The following is a 16,087-nucleotide window of genomic DNA, read 5'->3' on the forward strand; positions in this document are numbered from 1 at the left end:
TGTTACGAGGAATTTACCACCTACAGTATCATTTCCAACTCTCTCTGTATCCCACTAATAGCGGAGTGATCCACCATGTTATTGACTGTATTATCAGTGTCTTATGATTAGGCATTCATTATTTCTGTTTGCCACTATAAATATGCCCACACAGCAGAGTTAAACACACAGAGTCCCACATGAGTGGTGTTTTGATATGCGGGGTGAGAGGAGGAAAACTAGGATGAGATGAGCTGCTCCAGTGCTCGGTGTACACTACAGCACACCCTCACAGCAAGAGTGACTCACACAACTGCTCTGCGCAGGAATAAATTACATATGCTGTCAAAGTTTGGCATTAGAATCAGCATCCAGCTATATTTTAGCCGATCGACACTTGTCTTTTAGTTTATAGATTTACACCACCCAGACAAACACCCTCCTAATGGTGCCAGTGTGTGGGAGGCTAAACTACTGTTTGTCTCCAGTTAATAATCTTTGTTTTGATTCTTCTTTGTGCTGATAAAAGCCACTTACATCATAAAATAAAATGTTGTACTATTTGAGATGGCTAATACTCATATCATCTTTTCATCAGGAGCTGCACAATATACAGTCAGGGTCGTGTCAGATATTTTCTTTTCTAGTGTGAATAAAGAGGTTCTGTCTTGGTCTTCACCTGTTCTGTGACTCAGATTGTAACCTTGACAACCGTGTGAAGGTCAGTGGCAGGAGTGTCAACGCAATGACTGCTGCCATGGTGATAGAGGAGAGAAAAGGGGTTGCTGCGGCTTCTTTTATCAAGGCATGGCAAAAGTTTGTTTTGCTCCTGTGTGTATGTGTGCACCTGCCTTAGTGCATCAAAATGACAAGTCAGTACTATGCATCTGTATTCATAAGGGTGAAGCATCAGGCTTTAATGCATCTAAAGATCTTAAGGATTGCCGGTTTTGGAAAGCTACAAGTAAGCTGTGTGTGTGTGTGTGTGTGTGTGTGTGTGTGTGTGTGTGTGTGTGTGTGTGTGTGTGTGTGTGTGTGTGTGGTGTGTGTGTGTGTGTGTTTTAGACAATGTTGGAAATCCAAAAAAGCACTTTTTCTTACGCGTTCTAACATCTTAAGAGAAACTCAGTTTATACTTGGAACCACATTTAAGAAATTCCTTATTAGGTTACTGAAATCAGCAGGTTGATTCACATGTGATTGTGCTGTGTTTTGGACAGCAACATATACACATTGAGAGAACATTCAGGATCCCTTGACTTGCTATATGTATGACTCCCTTCACCCGCCACTTTTTTTAATCTCTCTGCTATTTCTCGCTTGGCTTCACTGTTTTTCCCCAACTTACTGTATGACTGTAAACTCAGCATAAGCTTAAGCTTTTACGAGGCACAGTTAGTAGCTTTCACAGTAAGAAAAACAAGTTAATCACTGGCCAATGTCATGCACAGATAATTATATCCAAGGTTAGCGTCACAGGATGGGCACTGTTCCAGTTTGCCCCAGATGGGCACCACTCAGAAGGCCAAACCCGAGCCAGTGATGTTCAGCAGAGAGATCACAGCAGAGAGCTCATCGATCCACTTCCAAGTCATTAAACCCAAGAGTGGTCTTATCGGGAAAAGCAGCGTCACCCAACAGAGATCAATATCGGATAGAGAGATCTGGCCTGAGGGGAGGGATGAGATAACAGGAGGTGTGTGTAGCTAGCTACTTTGCCAAAAAAAAAAAAAGACGAAAAGGAAAGCTGAAATAGATGTATGATTTAATTGCATCAGGATGCCACGCTCCCCACATTCTTGTGCAAAGCTGTTCCACCACTTTCACAGGAGTGTTGACAGCGTAAGAAAATAAATGCTGGGGCGCCTGGGTAGCTCACACGCCCATATATAGAGGTTTACTGCACGACGCAGCGGCCGCGGGTTCCACTTTTCGACAATTTATGACTTTTTAAAAACTCAGACATACTATACTGTGACTTTATATATATATACACACATATATATTTGACTTCTTTATTTAGATTTTTAGACCTAAAAATTAATTGCCCTTAAAAGGGTTTGAACACAGGGCGCCCCGATAGCTCAGTTGGTAGAGCGGGCGCCCATATATAGAAGTTTACTCCTCGACGCAGCGGCCGCAGGTTCCACTTTGCTCTGCAGCCCTTTGCTGCGTGTCATCCCCCCTCTCTCTCTCTCTCTCCCCTTTCATGTCTTCAGCTGCCTAAAATGCCCCCCACAAAAATATCTTTAAAAAAAAGAAAAGAAAAGAAATGCTGTGCTTACAGTTCTTGATAAAACCAAACAATGAAAAGTGGATTGATGCTGAAATGATCAGCTGGTTTACCAGTTAGTCTTGGTTGTAATTTAAGGCTATATAAATAAAACTGACTTGATTTGACTAAATAATCAATCAGTTAATTGCAAAATAATCTACATATTATGCGATGGTGCTCCAATGCAAAAATCACAATAAGCAGGACACCTGTTTACATCTCATTGAGATCAAAAAGAAAAGACAAATCAGAAAACAAAGAGAGGGATTTATAACAGTAATGCAAAGAGGCCAGGATAGAGGAATGAATGAAGAGATTGAGAAGGAAGAGATTATCTGAGTAGGTTGGCCTGTGTGGGGATTATAGACCAGCCATCTGCCACTATGGGATTATAATCCTACAAAGAGGCAAACAGAGAATGAGGGGAAGATGTACATGCAAAACGCATGTACTATGTATACCTTTACACAGTGAGGCAAAGATAAAAACAAACTCACACATCAGTGAGCGACGCATCATTGCCCACATAAAAGTGTTGAAACTGGCTAAATGTTAGATTAAATCGAGAATAAGCAGCCATAACAATCTGACCTGACATCAAATGCCATCTTTTGGTACTTTACATTTTCTAACACTTTGATCTCCGGCTCTGTTGAAGTTTGAGTATTGCAGCATCCTATCTTTAATTCATGCAGCTCATATAGGGATTGAGCCAGAGGTAAAGGAAAAAAGTCACTCCTCTACCCTTCTCTTCCTCTCTCTCTGTGTCTCTCTGCCTGGCATGACTCCATATGAACCAGCAGAATGACATTCCGACCCTGACCCACGCCAACCTCTCCCTCCCTCCCTCCCCCTTCCACCATCCCCTTTCCCACTGGCCGAGTCTGCATACACTCAGACCAACAGCTCCTCCCCCTTTCCAGTCCGAACCAGAGAGAGAGAAAGGCGACCGGGAGTGTACTCTGCTTCTCACTGCTTCCCTTCCTGCCTCTTTTTTTCTCTCTCTCTCTCTCTCTCTCTCTCTCTCTCTCTCTCTCTCTCTCCCTCCCGTTCTCACACCCTCCTCCAGTCTCTCCTTCCCCTCCCTTTTTCAGCTTTGGGGAAGCAGCGATCAGACCCTGTCCTTCTCTCTTAGCAAACAGACGGACCAGAAAACAATCAGAACACAGAGATAGAAAAGCATAGCAGAGGGTGAAAACTGAAGGAGAGGCAAGCAGCAGAATTGATCTTTTTGATCGAGGCCTGGGTGGTATCCTCTCCTCCTCCCTCCTCTCCGCCGGAATACTACTGCAGGGCTGGGAATCTTATCCCAGTTCCGCTCCTGTTCTCCCAGCTCAGCCAACTCTGCTTTAGGATGCTGTGAAGGATGGTCCACCAGGAAAACTGTTCTTACCAGGTAGTTCTCAGAGCTACATGACACATCACATTAGTTTCATTTAATTGCCAATTTCTTTGCCACTTCGACAGACACAAGCTGAGGTCCATTGTGTTGTTGTTAGTTCCGCTGATTGTAAAAATATGTTTTATCTCCTCAGTTCAGTTTATTGTAAATCCTTGAATCTCACGTTGAAAGTAGGACATTGTTGCTGTTGCTGATGTGTAGGAGTATTTCTTTTATGGTTATGTGATTGTGTTGTGAATCTGATGGCTGGCTGGTTGCTAAGAGAGCACTTGACTCAAGGGAATAATGTCTTACCTCCCCTTCACATCCTCATCATCCAACCTCATCAATTCATGTCAAGGAGGCATGAGGTACGCATGTACAGTGGGGGAAATAAGTATTTGACCCCTTGCTGATTTTGCAGGTTTGCCCACTTACAAAGAATGCAAAAATCTACAATTTTAATCATATGTACATTCTAACAGTGAAAGACAGAATCCCAAAGAAAATTCCAGAAAATCACATCATATGAATTTATTAAAATTGATAACCATCTGATGAGGAAAAACAAGTATTTGACCCCCTGGACAAACAGCATGTTAATATTTTGTACAAAAGCCATTATTGGCCAGCACAGATGTTAAACGGTTTTTATAGTTGGTGACAAGGTTTGTGCACATTTCGGCAGGGATGTTGGCCCTCCTCCCTGAATTTTAAGCTCCCTCCAAAGATTTTCAATCGGATTCAGGTCTGGAGACTGGCTAGGCCACTCCAGAACCTTGATGTGCTTCTTCTTCAGCCACTCTTTTGTTGCTTTGGCGGTATGCTTAGGGTCGTTTCGTGCTGAAACACCCATCCTCGACCCATCTTCAGCTCTCTCACTGAGGGAAGGAGATGTCGGTCCAGAATTCCACGATACATGGCCCCGTCCATCCTCCCCTCAATACGATGGAGTTGTCCCGTCCCTTGGCTGAAAAGCACCCCCAAAGCATGATGTTGCCACCACCATGCTTGACGGGGGGATGGTGTTCTTTGGGTTGTACTCGGTGTTCTTTGCCCTCCTAACACGGCGAGTTGAGTTGAGGCCAAAAAGTTCTATTTTGGTCTCATCTGACCACATCACCTTCTTCCAGGCCTCTTCTGAGTCGTCCAGGTGGTGAATGGCGAACTTCATGCGGGCCTGTACATGTTTCTTCTTGAGCAGGGGGACCTTGCGTGCGCTGCAGGATTTCAATCCATCAGTGTGTTACCAACCGTTTCTTTTGTAACTGTGGTCCCAGCTGCCTTCAGTTGATTCATCAGTTCCCCCTTGTGGTTTTGGGATGATTCCTCACCGTTCGCATGATCAGGGACACCCCACAAGGCAAGATCTTGTGTGGAGGCCCAGACCGAGGGAGGTTGGCGGTGGTGTGGTGCTTCTTCCATTTCCTGATAACTGCACCGACAGTTGATCTTTTTCTCCAAGTTGCTTTCCGATTCTCTTGTAGCCCATCCCAGCCTTGTGCAGATCAACAATCTTGTCCCTGATGTCCGTGAGAAAGCTCTTTGGTCTTGCCCATGGTGGGGATGTTGGATGCTGGTTGTTTGGGTGTTGACAGGTGTCTTTTATACAGGTAACGAGGTGAGGCAGGTGTATTTGATGTAGATAATTGGTTCGGATTGGGGCTGTGTCTTAAAGAAAGACTAACTGGCTTGTAGGAGCCAGAATACTTGCTGTTTGTCCAGGGGGTCAAATACTTGTTTTTCCTCATCAGATGGTTATCAATTTTAATAAATTCATATGATGTGATTTTCTGGAATTTTCTTTGGGATTCTGTCTTTCACTGTTAGAATGTACATATGATTAAAATTGTAGATTTTTGCATTCTTTGTAAGTGGGCAAACCTGCAAAATCAGCAAGGGGTCAAATACTTATTTCCCCCACTGTAACTGCAAGTTTGTTGTGTCATGACTGAACTCTGTGTGTGTGCAAATGTATTCTGTGCTGTTAGTTTCATGTAGGAGAGTGTGTGGTGCACACAACAAAGTGAAAGGGAGAATTTAAATGTGAATACTTGCTTGGAGGGTTGTGTATATGTGTGTGGGCATGTTTATTAGTGGGTCTGAGACATGTGACAGCAGTGTCCCACTTTATCTAACCAGGAATTGGGAGGAGTGAAGGAGTTATGATTAAAGGAAAGCAAGTGCATCACATCTGCTTCTCTATAACCAGCTCTGCTTGGGAAGAAAGTCTGCAATGCAGTGGAGATGGAAAGTGGGAACAAGCAGAGAGGTAGATGAAAGGCAAAAGAGATGAGCTGAATATTCTGGGGGGGGGGAGGGGGGTTGAGGGGAAAGATGTAGGTTCTTTGATGGGGAGAAGCAAGTGTAGAAGCAGGTAGCGATGCATGAAAAACTGCAGAGGAAGTGGTGATCAGAAAACATGAGGGTCTTGTGAGATGTATGGGTCTTGTGGGGGCACAGAGTGTTTTATGTGAATCAACATGAAAACTTGAGAGTCGAAACTCTGTCCTACAATCACATTTTACACATACTAGACATAGATTCTAGTATTCACTGCTGTTTTTTGTGTAGTCTTCGCAGTTCTAGCTTAGCTGAAGGGCTTTGAGCTGGGTGCTAACAAGTGTAAGTGCTCACCTCTCTGCCGTTATCAACATTTACAAAAGCTCATCTCTTGTCAGCTCCGTGTGCATGTCTGACTTTAGGATTTTTGCTGTTAAAAAAAACCCTCAAAAAGACTCATATGACAAAACATTTTAATCTTGGTGCAAGTTCTATATATTTGTATTTGCATGTCAGGAGAGTAGATTTGTGCTTGTGAGGGTGCAGTTGTGTAACAGGATAATGATTTCCTGCCATGATTTGTGGCAGATAAAAGCTAGATGGAGCAACAGAAGGATGGAAAGATGGAAGGAGCAGCAGATAATCTGAGAAACGTGACGCCAAAAGGGCTAGTGGAGACAGCAGGTGAAAGGCAGAGATGAAACAGTATCAGAAAAAGTATTGATAATACAGGCTGAGCAAAATGAAGGGAAAAGTGGGTAGAAGGAGAGAAATGATAATGGCGTATGTCTTTCTGAGGCAACTGAGATGATGATACAGGATAGATGATGGAAAAAATAATCGACATCAGTTAAATATAAGGAATGAGGTGTTGAAAAAAGGTTTACTGACTTACGGAGGGAGAGAAAGTGAAGGGAGATGGCTTTAATGCAAGGGGTGTATTAGAAAAGAGAGATGGAGCAAATGAGATAAAGAATGAGAGTGGTAAGCGGAACAGAGGGTTCAGGCTCTGATAACAGCGACTCTCTGGAGGCCCCTCAATTAGACCCGTAACCTGGCAACCAGCAGGCAGACAGCGCCCCTCACACACATAAAACACACTAACACACACACACAGACATGGAGGGATGGAAAGAAGCAAAGCTCGATGGGGGAAAGAACAGAGGAGTCATAGAGGAAAGTGAGGGGTTTAATGAGGGGATAAAATGGACAAGGAGTAAACAGATTAAGTGGAAAAAGCGGGCGGTAGGCAGGCTGTATTTCTGTTTGTCTTGTGGTACAGTCCATGCCTTGGGGCCATGTCTGCTTTGGTTAACAGCATCATTGTTTTTCTCTGCTTTAATTAAGATGTGGTCCTCGTCTTTCTGTCTTTGGCTGATGTAAAGAGGAGAGGAAAGACAGAGAAGGGCAAGGAAAAGAAACATAGAAAGCATCTGTCCTTTCCCTGTTTGCCCACCCCATAATGTTTGAGGCAAGCTCTCACTTATGTTCAGAAGCCACTAGCCAATTAAGTCACAGGCTGACCCCGGGAGAACTAATAAAGCCACCATTTGACCCATAGTCCATCCAAAACCATCCGTCCATTTAAGCCATATCACTTTTAAACCATGAGGCCAAAAAGAGCAAAAGAAATCCCCTATATCCTGATGATGCTCTTCATTTTATGAAGTGCTTAAGTGAGCCAAAAGCACGCAGTTTGTTTACTAGACGCTGAGGTCTCAATATGTCATCCTGTTGTCAGTTTCTCATTTAAATCTTGCGGTGCTGTATTGCTGTCAGCAGCAGAACCAGCAGGGTGAAGGCTTGATGGCGAGATTTATCAGCTTGGCCACAGCGTGTCATCCTGGCCCGTAGGAATACTGTCAGCTTGCCAAGGCCTCAGGAACTCTGATTGAACGTTGAAATCTTGTCACATCTCTGTATTTGTGCGTATGTGCGTGAGGGTTTATGTGTATTTATGTTATGCATATGCGTATACAAGCTCGTGCAGTTTGTCATGCTTGACTGGAGAGAGGTGAAGGAGAGCTCTGGTGTCTGTGAAACAGTACACGAGGTGTGGCCTGGTGAATTATAAATGAGGACTAGCAGTACAGGAGATACCACTGATGGCTCATGCTGGAATGACAAAATTGATCAATGTGGCCGGATGATAAACCTAAAATTATGGAAATACTGACATTATAAATGAGTCTAGTTTGCCAGGAATTAGTTATAGCATGTAGCTCCACCTAAAACCCCAAATTGCTGTGCTTTGCTTGCTCGCTTTGCTGTGCAGCGAGCCGGTTTTTCATTTAAGACAGGACTATACTTTGTCCTGATATTATATACTATTTGCCAAAACTTCAGCCCCTCAAACACTGGCCTCTGTGTGAATTAGCGGACTTCCCGGTGGGCCGCCCCGTGCTCCTTTCGCAGCCCAATTTGTTTGGAACACAGAGCATCGCCATGGAAAAATTCTCACCACGTTGCTATGGCAGCAGCCCCCGTTCTTTTCTTCCTCTTTCCAAAATAAGATCAAATCAGAGTCTCCAGCACATTCCTTGCATAAGTGTCAGTACTTGTGATCCGGTGTTATAAAATCACACAAGCATAGACATCAAGGATACAGAAACCTATAAACCAACATGGAGTGGGGCTGATAAAAAGAGACATCACAGGTTTAGGTGCATTCCTATCACACAAATTCATACACACACACACACACACACACACACACACACACAGCGCCATTGGCCTTGGATCCCAGGCTTACAGGAGGTGCCAGGAACCCTCTCTCCCACAGTCACCCTCTGTTCACTTGGAACAATAAGCCATTCTGTGTATGTATGTCTCTCTCTTTCTCGCTGTCTCTCTCTCTCGCTTTCTTGCTCGCTCTCTCAGCTGACCCGACAGTCAAACACCAGAGGTGTGTGTGTGTGTGTGTGTGTGTGTGTGTGTGTGTGTGTGTGTGTGTGTTAATGTGTGAGTGCGCGTTTGCATGTGTGTGCATATGCGTGTTTGTGTGTGTGTGTGTGTGTGTGTGTGTGTGTGTGTGTGTGTGTGTGTGTGCGCACGTGTGTGTGTCAAATTTGCAGCTAAAAGTATCCCCAGTCTTTGGCCTTGAACTGTGATTTGGTGTATATGTGTTTGTAGATTCCCATTGCCAGTGTCCTGTGCATTGTTAACTCAGGTAAGCCCTCCCTCTCCACCATTTATCCCATTTGAATCAGCACTGACTTCACCTTCACTATGAAGTCAGCCTCAGTAATGAGAATCAGCGGGGCAGACTCTGCCCCACCCTTCAGCTGCAAACAGGCCACCCTCACTCGCAACCAACACTGGTTTAATTGGCGTATATGGAGTGTGTGTGTGTGTGTGTGTGTGTGTGTGTGTGTGTGTGTGTGTGTGTGTGTAGGTATTGTCCGCAGCAGCAGCCGCAGTCCAGTGTGGGTGGATGCAGGAGACAACCAGACAATTTGCTACTCTACCCATAATCCTTAGGGATCAACACTGAATCAAACCCACTTCCTATTTGTGTGTGTGTGTGTGTGTGCGTGTGTGTGCGTGCGTGTGTGTGCGTGCGTGCGTGCGTGCGTGTGTGCGTGCGTGCATGCATGCATGTTCAAATGCTCTTTGATGTTATCATGCAAATGCATTATTCTCCCAACTGTCTTCGTCTCAGATTTTTTTTCTCCTCATGTTATTCTCGTCTTCTCTCTCTCCAAAGAGTTTGTATGTTCATCAGCATCAGTTGACGTTCTTTTCCTTCCCTTCTTTCTCTTCTCCTCTCTCTTGTATAGCCTGTTGTCCTTGGCTGGCTATTTTATTTCTTATCTGATATCCCTGTTTTCCCGTTAGCTCTCTGCCTCTGTAGTATGATTCATCCTGACTCGGTCTGCAGGTGGACGATTAATGCTTCAAAGAAAGACACAGAATCCATCTTCTAACAAAATTTCGCTCTGCTTAAGGTCGGGGTTAAAGTTTTGTGAATTTCTCCAAGGCTTATGCGAGTGCTGTTGTTACAGTTTAGTAAAGTTATATTTCCAGTCATAGTGCATTTTTCATTCCAACCGTGCGGCAAGCTGTAACTGAGGATAATATGGATAAATCTGCAAAGCTAGTTGTTTGAAATTTCTCAATATTGGTGCCAATATTATACCTGTGTTTTAGTACCAATACCAGAACAACACTTTCTGAATACCTTACATTTAGTAATCCAAAAATAATTTGTATACCTTTTTTTTTCATTTATCTAAATAAAACCAACTTCTGAAATGCACCAGTGTCAAATTTTGTCTTAACACAAACTGGCAGAATTGCCTAAATAAAATACTCAATCAAGAAAATTGTTAAATTATAATCATCATCATCATCAATCATCACAGAGTAAAAACATGACCCCCTGTTTTGGTGCTTAGGAATTCTGAGTTTATTTCCACTTGAACATTGTAATGTTTTTTTTTTTTTCTCTCCATTTTTGTGTGTGACCAGTTGATGGTTTGTGTGAAGTCACATTCCCCTGCAGCGCGATCTCGCAGCCATATGTGGACATAATTTTCTATCTGGGCGGCTATGACAAATATATGAGTCACGGGTCGATAACGTCTTGCTTAGATGAGATCATTACACACCGGGGAGAGCTCAGTTTGAAAACGTAAGTCACTGGTACAAGGCACACGCAATCTCTGTGTATCTGAGTGAGTGACTTTGTGTGCACATGTGTGTTTGTGTGCCAGACTAATGGTCCATTGTGCTCTGTCAGGGTTTATTTAGCTCGCCGGGGGTGTGGGGCTGCTGGCTTTGGAGTCCAGACAGGGCACTATTTTTACCTTAGCAGGAAGGGAGCACACTGCCTCCTCTTGCATATACACACACACACACTTTCACAGTTCATTTTGCCTCAAATATGTAGGCTAATCTCATTCACAAACATACACAGAATTTTAAGCCATTCTAGATAAGAGGGTTAAGAAGCTTAAAAGGAAAAATCCAGAAAGGAGTCCTGGGTATAACAGAAGGACAATAAATATAGACAGAGAGAGAGATAGTGTCCAGGAGAGGCTCCAGACACAGCAGGATTCATCTAAACACACACACACATGGGCACACTTAACACAAGCACATCGCCATAAACACACACACACACACACACACACACACACACACACACACACACACACACTGTGGCTATCCTGAGGTGTCCCTTTCCAAACTGGTTGCGAGCAGCTGCTGTCCTCACGTCAGGGCGTGAAAACGGAAAAAAACACCAGTGTGAGTTTCTCCCTCTCCCTCTCTTTTGCTCGCTCGGACTGTGAGAGGCCGCCCCGACCAAAGGGTAGAAGGCGGGGAGGGTCTAAAGGGGCCTTACCTTTGACCATTGTGCTTTCACAGTCCTGTGGGAGAGTCAGAGGAGTGGAGTAGTCAGAAGTGCAGGGAAGTGAAGGAAAAACAGTGTCACAACATGTAAGAAAAAGACGAGGAGAAGCCACCAGTGTAGGAGTAGATGTTGTGTGTGTGTGTGTGTGTGTGTGTGTGTGTGTGTGTGTGTGTGTGTGTTGGACCATGGCAGGGGTGAGCTGGCTGGGAATATTTGTAAGATTTGTACTGACTGACTCAGGAGTCAGTCTGAACTAACCTACTGACTGGGGAGTAGAGAGGAAAAGACAGCAAGAAAGGAGGGAGGAAAGGATGAGGGAGGCTCTGGATGATATGGATGGATTTGGTGGAATGGATGATGTCATCAGGCAAACGTCCAGTCTCTACCTCAATGATGACTACAAAGAGGTAAAGGACCATGTTGTGTCTCATTCCATGCTTCATTGAAAGGCACGAATGCTGAGGGCTACTGGAAAAGTCTGTGTGGTTAAATAGAGGTGGAATTGTTTTGGTCACACATGTGATGTGACTGGGTTTACTTTGATGGTTCAACTATGTGAACACACACATATACAGCTACTTTTGTTTTGAAATTTCTAGACACGCTTATTCTCTTGCCGAGTTAGATAAGAAGATTGACCACATTATGAAGCTACAGCTGCATATACAGGCTGCAAACTGAACAGACAGATATGAGAGCAGTATCAATCTTCTCATCTAACCATCTTGGCAAAAAAAAAAAAAAAAAAAAGCGAATAAGTGTCTTTCTCGATATTACTTTAAAAGGGTTTTGCGTGTTGTGTGTAGCTATGTGACACAGCCCAAAGACTGAGGCTGACATAATGCTTAAAGTTTGGGTATTAAAGTGCTTAGCTATTTTGGGCGAAGCTGTGACATAATAGTGTGAGTAACCATGCTTTTATCCTTAAATCTGATTCAGTCTTTGGGAAAGAAAAAAAAACTCATTTCTCCAGTGAATCTTTTCCCACAAATCCATAGTCTGGCCTTCTTGCAGAGGGAAAGCTCAAATGTCACTTGGAGATCCATTGTCCTGTCTAAACCCACTTCATGCTCCCCATCTCTCCTTCCTCCCTTTGTCATTCTCCCCCCTTTTCTTTTTATTTTATCCCACCATAACCCTCCCCCACCTCTTTTACCACCACACACACACTCATGTACAGCCTTCTACCACTTGCTGAGTTGTTCTCTTCCAAATCTGAATGACAGGAACAGCCTTGCACTGGCCTGAGGCTGAACTGTATGAGGGGCCAGAGGTCAGGTCCCTTATCTGGGATGGAATGTTGCACTGCCTGGGCAGACAGGCCACCGACAGCACGAAAAGAGAAGACGGACTCACACACAAGATGTAAACTTTAAGCGTGTGGAATAGTTGGACATATCCCCCCTTTTTCCAGTCTTTACTCTAAACTAAGCTCACCTGCTGCTGTCTGTTGCTGAATAGTTAGCATAAATGAGTGTGGTATAAACGTCTTACTCAAGGCAAGAAAACTAATTTATTGAAATGTCCAACTATACTTTTAAATAGAAAATACTTTGACTTTAGACTATACATGTACTGTATAGTTTCAAAGAAATGGGTGCAGTTTTACGCAAATCTGAGCCTGCCAGAACATTTGTGTGACCTGTGAAGCTATTCAGGCACAGTCAAAACCCCCTCCCACACACACACACACACGGAGAGAGAAGACACAGTGACCTTGTATCTGTTTGTAGAGCTGTGAGCTCAGCAGCAGCTCACTGGCAGGCCTGGAAAACATATCAGAGTGAAGCTTTCCCAATTCTTCAATACACATGTCATGCTTTTTACTGTTGCTTCACTTAAATCGCCCGAATACTCATAAGAGCTGGTATTTGCGTATCTGTGTGCGTGCTTGTGTGTGAACAGTAGGTTCTTATGTCAAACCAGGGAGTGAGGAATCGGCCGGTGAAAAGCCACCATTGTGAAAAACCAGGGAGAGCACTTATTAGATGAGGAATGGAGGGAAAGAGAATAAAGGAGAAAGAAGTATAAATAAATCAAGAGGTGACACATTTTAAAGGTCGTGGTAGCATACACTAGAGTAGAAATCCGTGGATGTGCAGAGACAAACACAAACACACACACACACACACACACACACACACACACACACACACACATCCACATGTGCATCTCTTAACCACTGAATACTGGACACAAGAGCCAGCAATTTAGATGAGGATGCTCTTTGTTAGCGCAGATAATTAAATTCATCTCCCTCTGCTAATAAAGATTTTTCAGGGAAGATTTGAGAGCTCAAAACTAGCACCCTGTTGCCATTGGCATTGACCTAGTGCTAGGTCTGTCAGATGAATGGTTGTAGTGTAGAGTGGAGGAGAAAATGTCTATTTCAGTGAGGGTTTTTCAGTGGAGGAAATTACTTGGTGAATTTCAGGAAAAACACAAATTAGCCCAATTGTGTTCCTCCCAATCTAATTTGGACGGTGACTGCTCTGGCGCTCAAGGCCAGGAAATGAGGGAGGTGGTTTGGACTGTCACTCATTCTCTCTCCCTCTCTTTCTCTCTCTCTCTCTCTCTACTCCCCTTCCCACATGCATCCTGAATGTTAATGCAATGGAACCGGCAATTTTCACATCATCATCATCATGTGGAAACTTGATTTGCCAGCCTCAGGATTTCATAAGATTAAGAGAGAACCTCTAGTGGGAAAATTACCCAGTCATGCACACAAAAGGTAACAATAACGCCCTATTTACGTCTATTCGAGTAAGTGGGCAAATCAAAGGAGCAGAAAGATTGTTTGTTTGTGGCCTTTCACATGCAAGGTTTGCATTTCATTCACCCCAAACTGAAATAAAAAAGTCACGCCTGGAAGAGGAGCATCATGCAAACATGGAAACTGTGAACAAGACAGGATGTGATTGCTTCCTTCATTAAAGTGGCTCTGAGAATTCATCTACTTTACTTCCGATAAAGGAAGTACGTTTTAAGATTTACACGATAGCACATCAAATCCATAAAGACAAGAAGATAAGGTAGATGAAGAGCTATTGGTACAGTATGGATGATAAAAAACGAGTTGTGTAGGAAAGGAATGAGAGGCAGAAGCATGTATTTACTACCCAATTCGCACCTCCACCCCTCAGTGGCATCTTCCACACCTTTGTAAATGGTTTATGGGGCTTCCATGATGACTGTTTTACCACACTAGGCCCACCCAGACACACACACAAGCACTCAACACCTACATGCTGTATACACAGATGACAGGAAGTTGTGTTGTCAGGCAGGTGTGGGATGCAGAGACGATGTCCTGCCTGCTAATCCAGCTGCAGGGCAGTGATTTCATTTTTTTTAGCCAAAATGCCAAACATTTGCTTCTTTAGTGTGAGGATTTGTGGGTTTTCTCTGTTTTACATAAAAGTAAACTGAATATCTTTGGGTTTTGGCATTTAAAGACATCACCTTGGGAAGATAAACTGGTTTTCAACATTTTATAGATTAAATGATTAATAATTTATTTGCGAAAATAATCAGCACATAAATCAACAGTGTTGGGAATAACGCGTTACAAAAGTAACGCAATTACAGTAATGTATTCCTTTTTGCTGTAACGCAGTAATATAACGCATTACTAATTAAATTTCGGTAATATTATTACCCGTTACAATCTCAGTAACGCGAGTTACAACACATTTTAACGCAACATCTTTTAAGAATTTCCCAACACCGCGAAGCATTTGTTAACAGGAAAAAAAAGCCATGAGTATTATTTCATAACATCTGTGTCCCAACAGGTGACGGTACGTCAGCTCGGACAGCAGTGTGTCCGAGCTGCTGACAGATTTAAACATGTCGGGAATTAATGTTTAGTCTTGTTACACGTAAATCACTGCAGTTTATCAGCGGTGGAGAGTAACTCTGCCTGTAGTGGAATGGCTTGACGACCAAAAACTTTTACTGTGACCATTTACTGTTCAATATGTTTCTGAACGGTAATAATTATTACAGTTGCAGTTTTACAAACAAGAAAGTGAGCAACTTAGCTTGACGGACATGTTGCATCCATAGACAGTATTTGTTGCATCAACAACATGCGTAACAGTTGCATCTCAGTAAGCTAGCAAGAGTACACAAGGTACACAACCGACAACTTCTGTGTAGGCTACTTCAAAATAAAAGCACTTCCTGTGACGGTTCGCAGTAAAACTAAATTACTGTTAAACAAATAAGGTTGTGTACCTTTTCACATATCAGCTGTAATCAATTACTGTAAATAATGTAAATAGTGAGTTTTAATCACACTATAATTGACAATTTCCTTCAGACTGTTTCAAACTAAACATGAATTTCTTATTCAAGGGCTTTAAACAAACATTTTACAACAATGCCGTAGTCTACTTCAATACAACTGTAAGGTACTTTTAATTGAGTATTTTCATTTTCTCCTACTTGCCTATTGTACATTTTACTTATTTATTTTTTATAGCTTTAGTTACTTTGCATATTCATATTAATTATACAAAATATTATGAATAATCTGTGATGTATTAAAGTGGATAAAGATGAGACTTTATTGATCCAGTGGTGAAATTCACAAGCTAGCTGCCAAGTCAAACTTCCGCTGTTATTTTGGTGAAAGTAACTCAAAAGTAATGCAAAAGTAGTGTAACGCATTACAATTCAGAGACAGTAATATTGTAATATAACTAATTACTCTCAAATGACAGTAACTAGTAATCTATAATGTATTACATTTTGGAAGTAACTTGCCCAACACTGTAAATCAATAATTAAAATAATTGTTAGTTAC

The 16,087-nt window shown here is 42.8% G+C and overlaps 1 protein-coding gene across 6 annotated transcripts in view; it reads left to right on the plus strand.

Annotated features, from left to right (window-relative positions):
- The window catches only part of schip1 (schwannomin interacting protein 1), a 233,620-nt gene that overhangs the window by 204,219 nt on the left and 13,314 nt on the right, over nucleotides 1–16,087 (plus strand). The window contains exon 1 of one of the 6 annotated variants that reach the window (XM_028574674.1): nucleotides 3,200–3,650. The exons of 4 other annotated variants lie outside the window; for them this stretch is intronic. In XM_028574674.1, the coding sequence (XP_028430475.1) occupies nucleotides 3,621–3,650 (30 nt within the window). In that variant the 5' untranslated portion in view covers nucleotides 3,200–3,620. Of the gene's footprint in view, nucleotides 1–3,199; nucleotides 3,651–11,293; nucleotides 11,682–16,087 lie in introns of those variants that run through there. One more of the 6 variants, XM_028574672.1, reaches the window with a different exon arrangement.

This window comes from Perca flavescens, chromosome 3 (genome assembly GCF_004354835.1).
Source record: "Perca flavescens isolate YP-PL-M2 chromosome 3, PFLA_1.0, whole genome shotgun sequence".
In the NCBI taxonomy this organism is placed as follows: domain Eukaryota; kingdom Metazoa; phylum Chordata; class Actinopteri; order Perciformes; family Percidae; genus Perca; species Perca flavescens.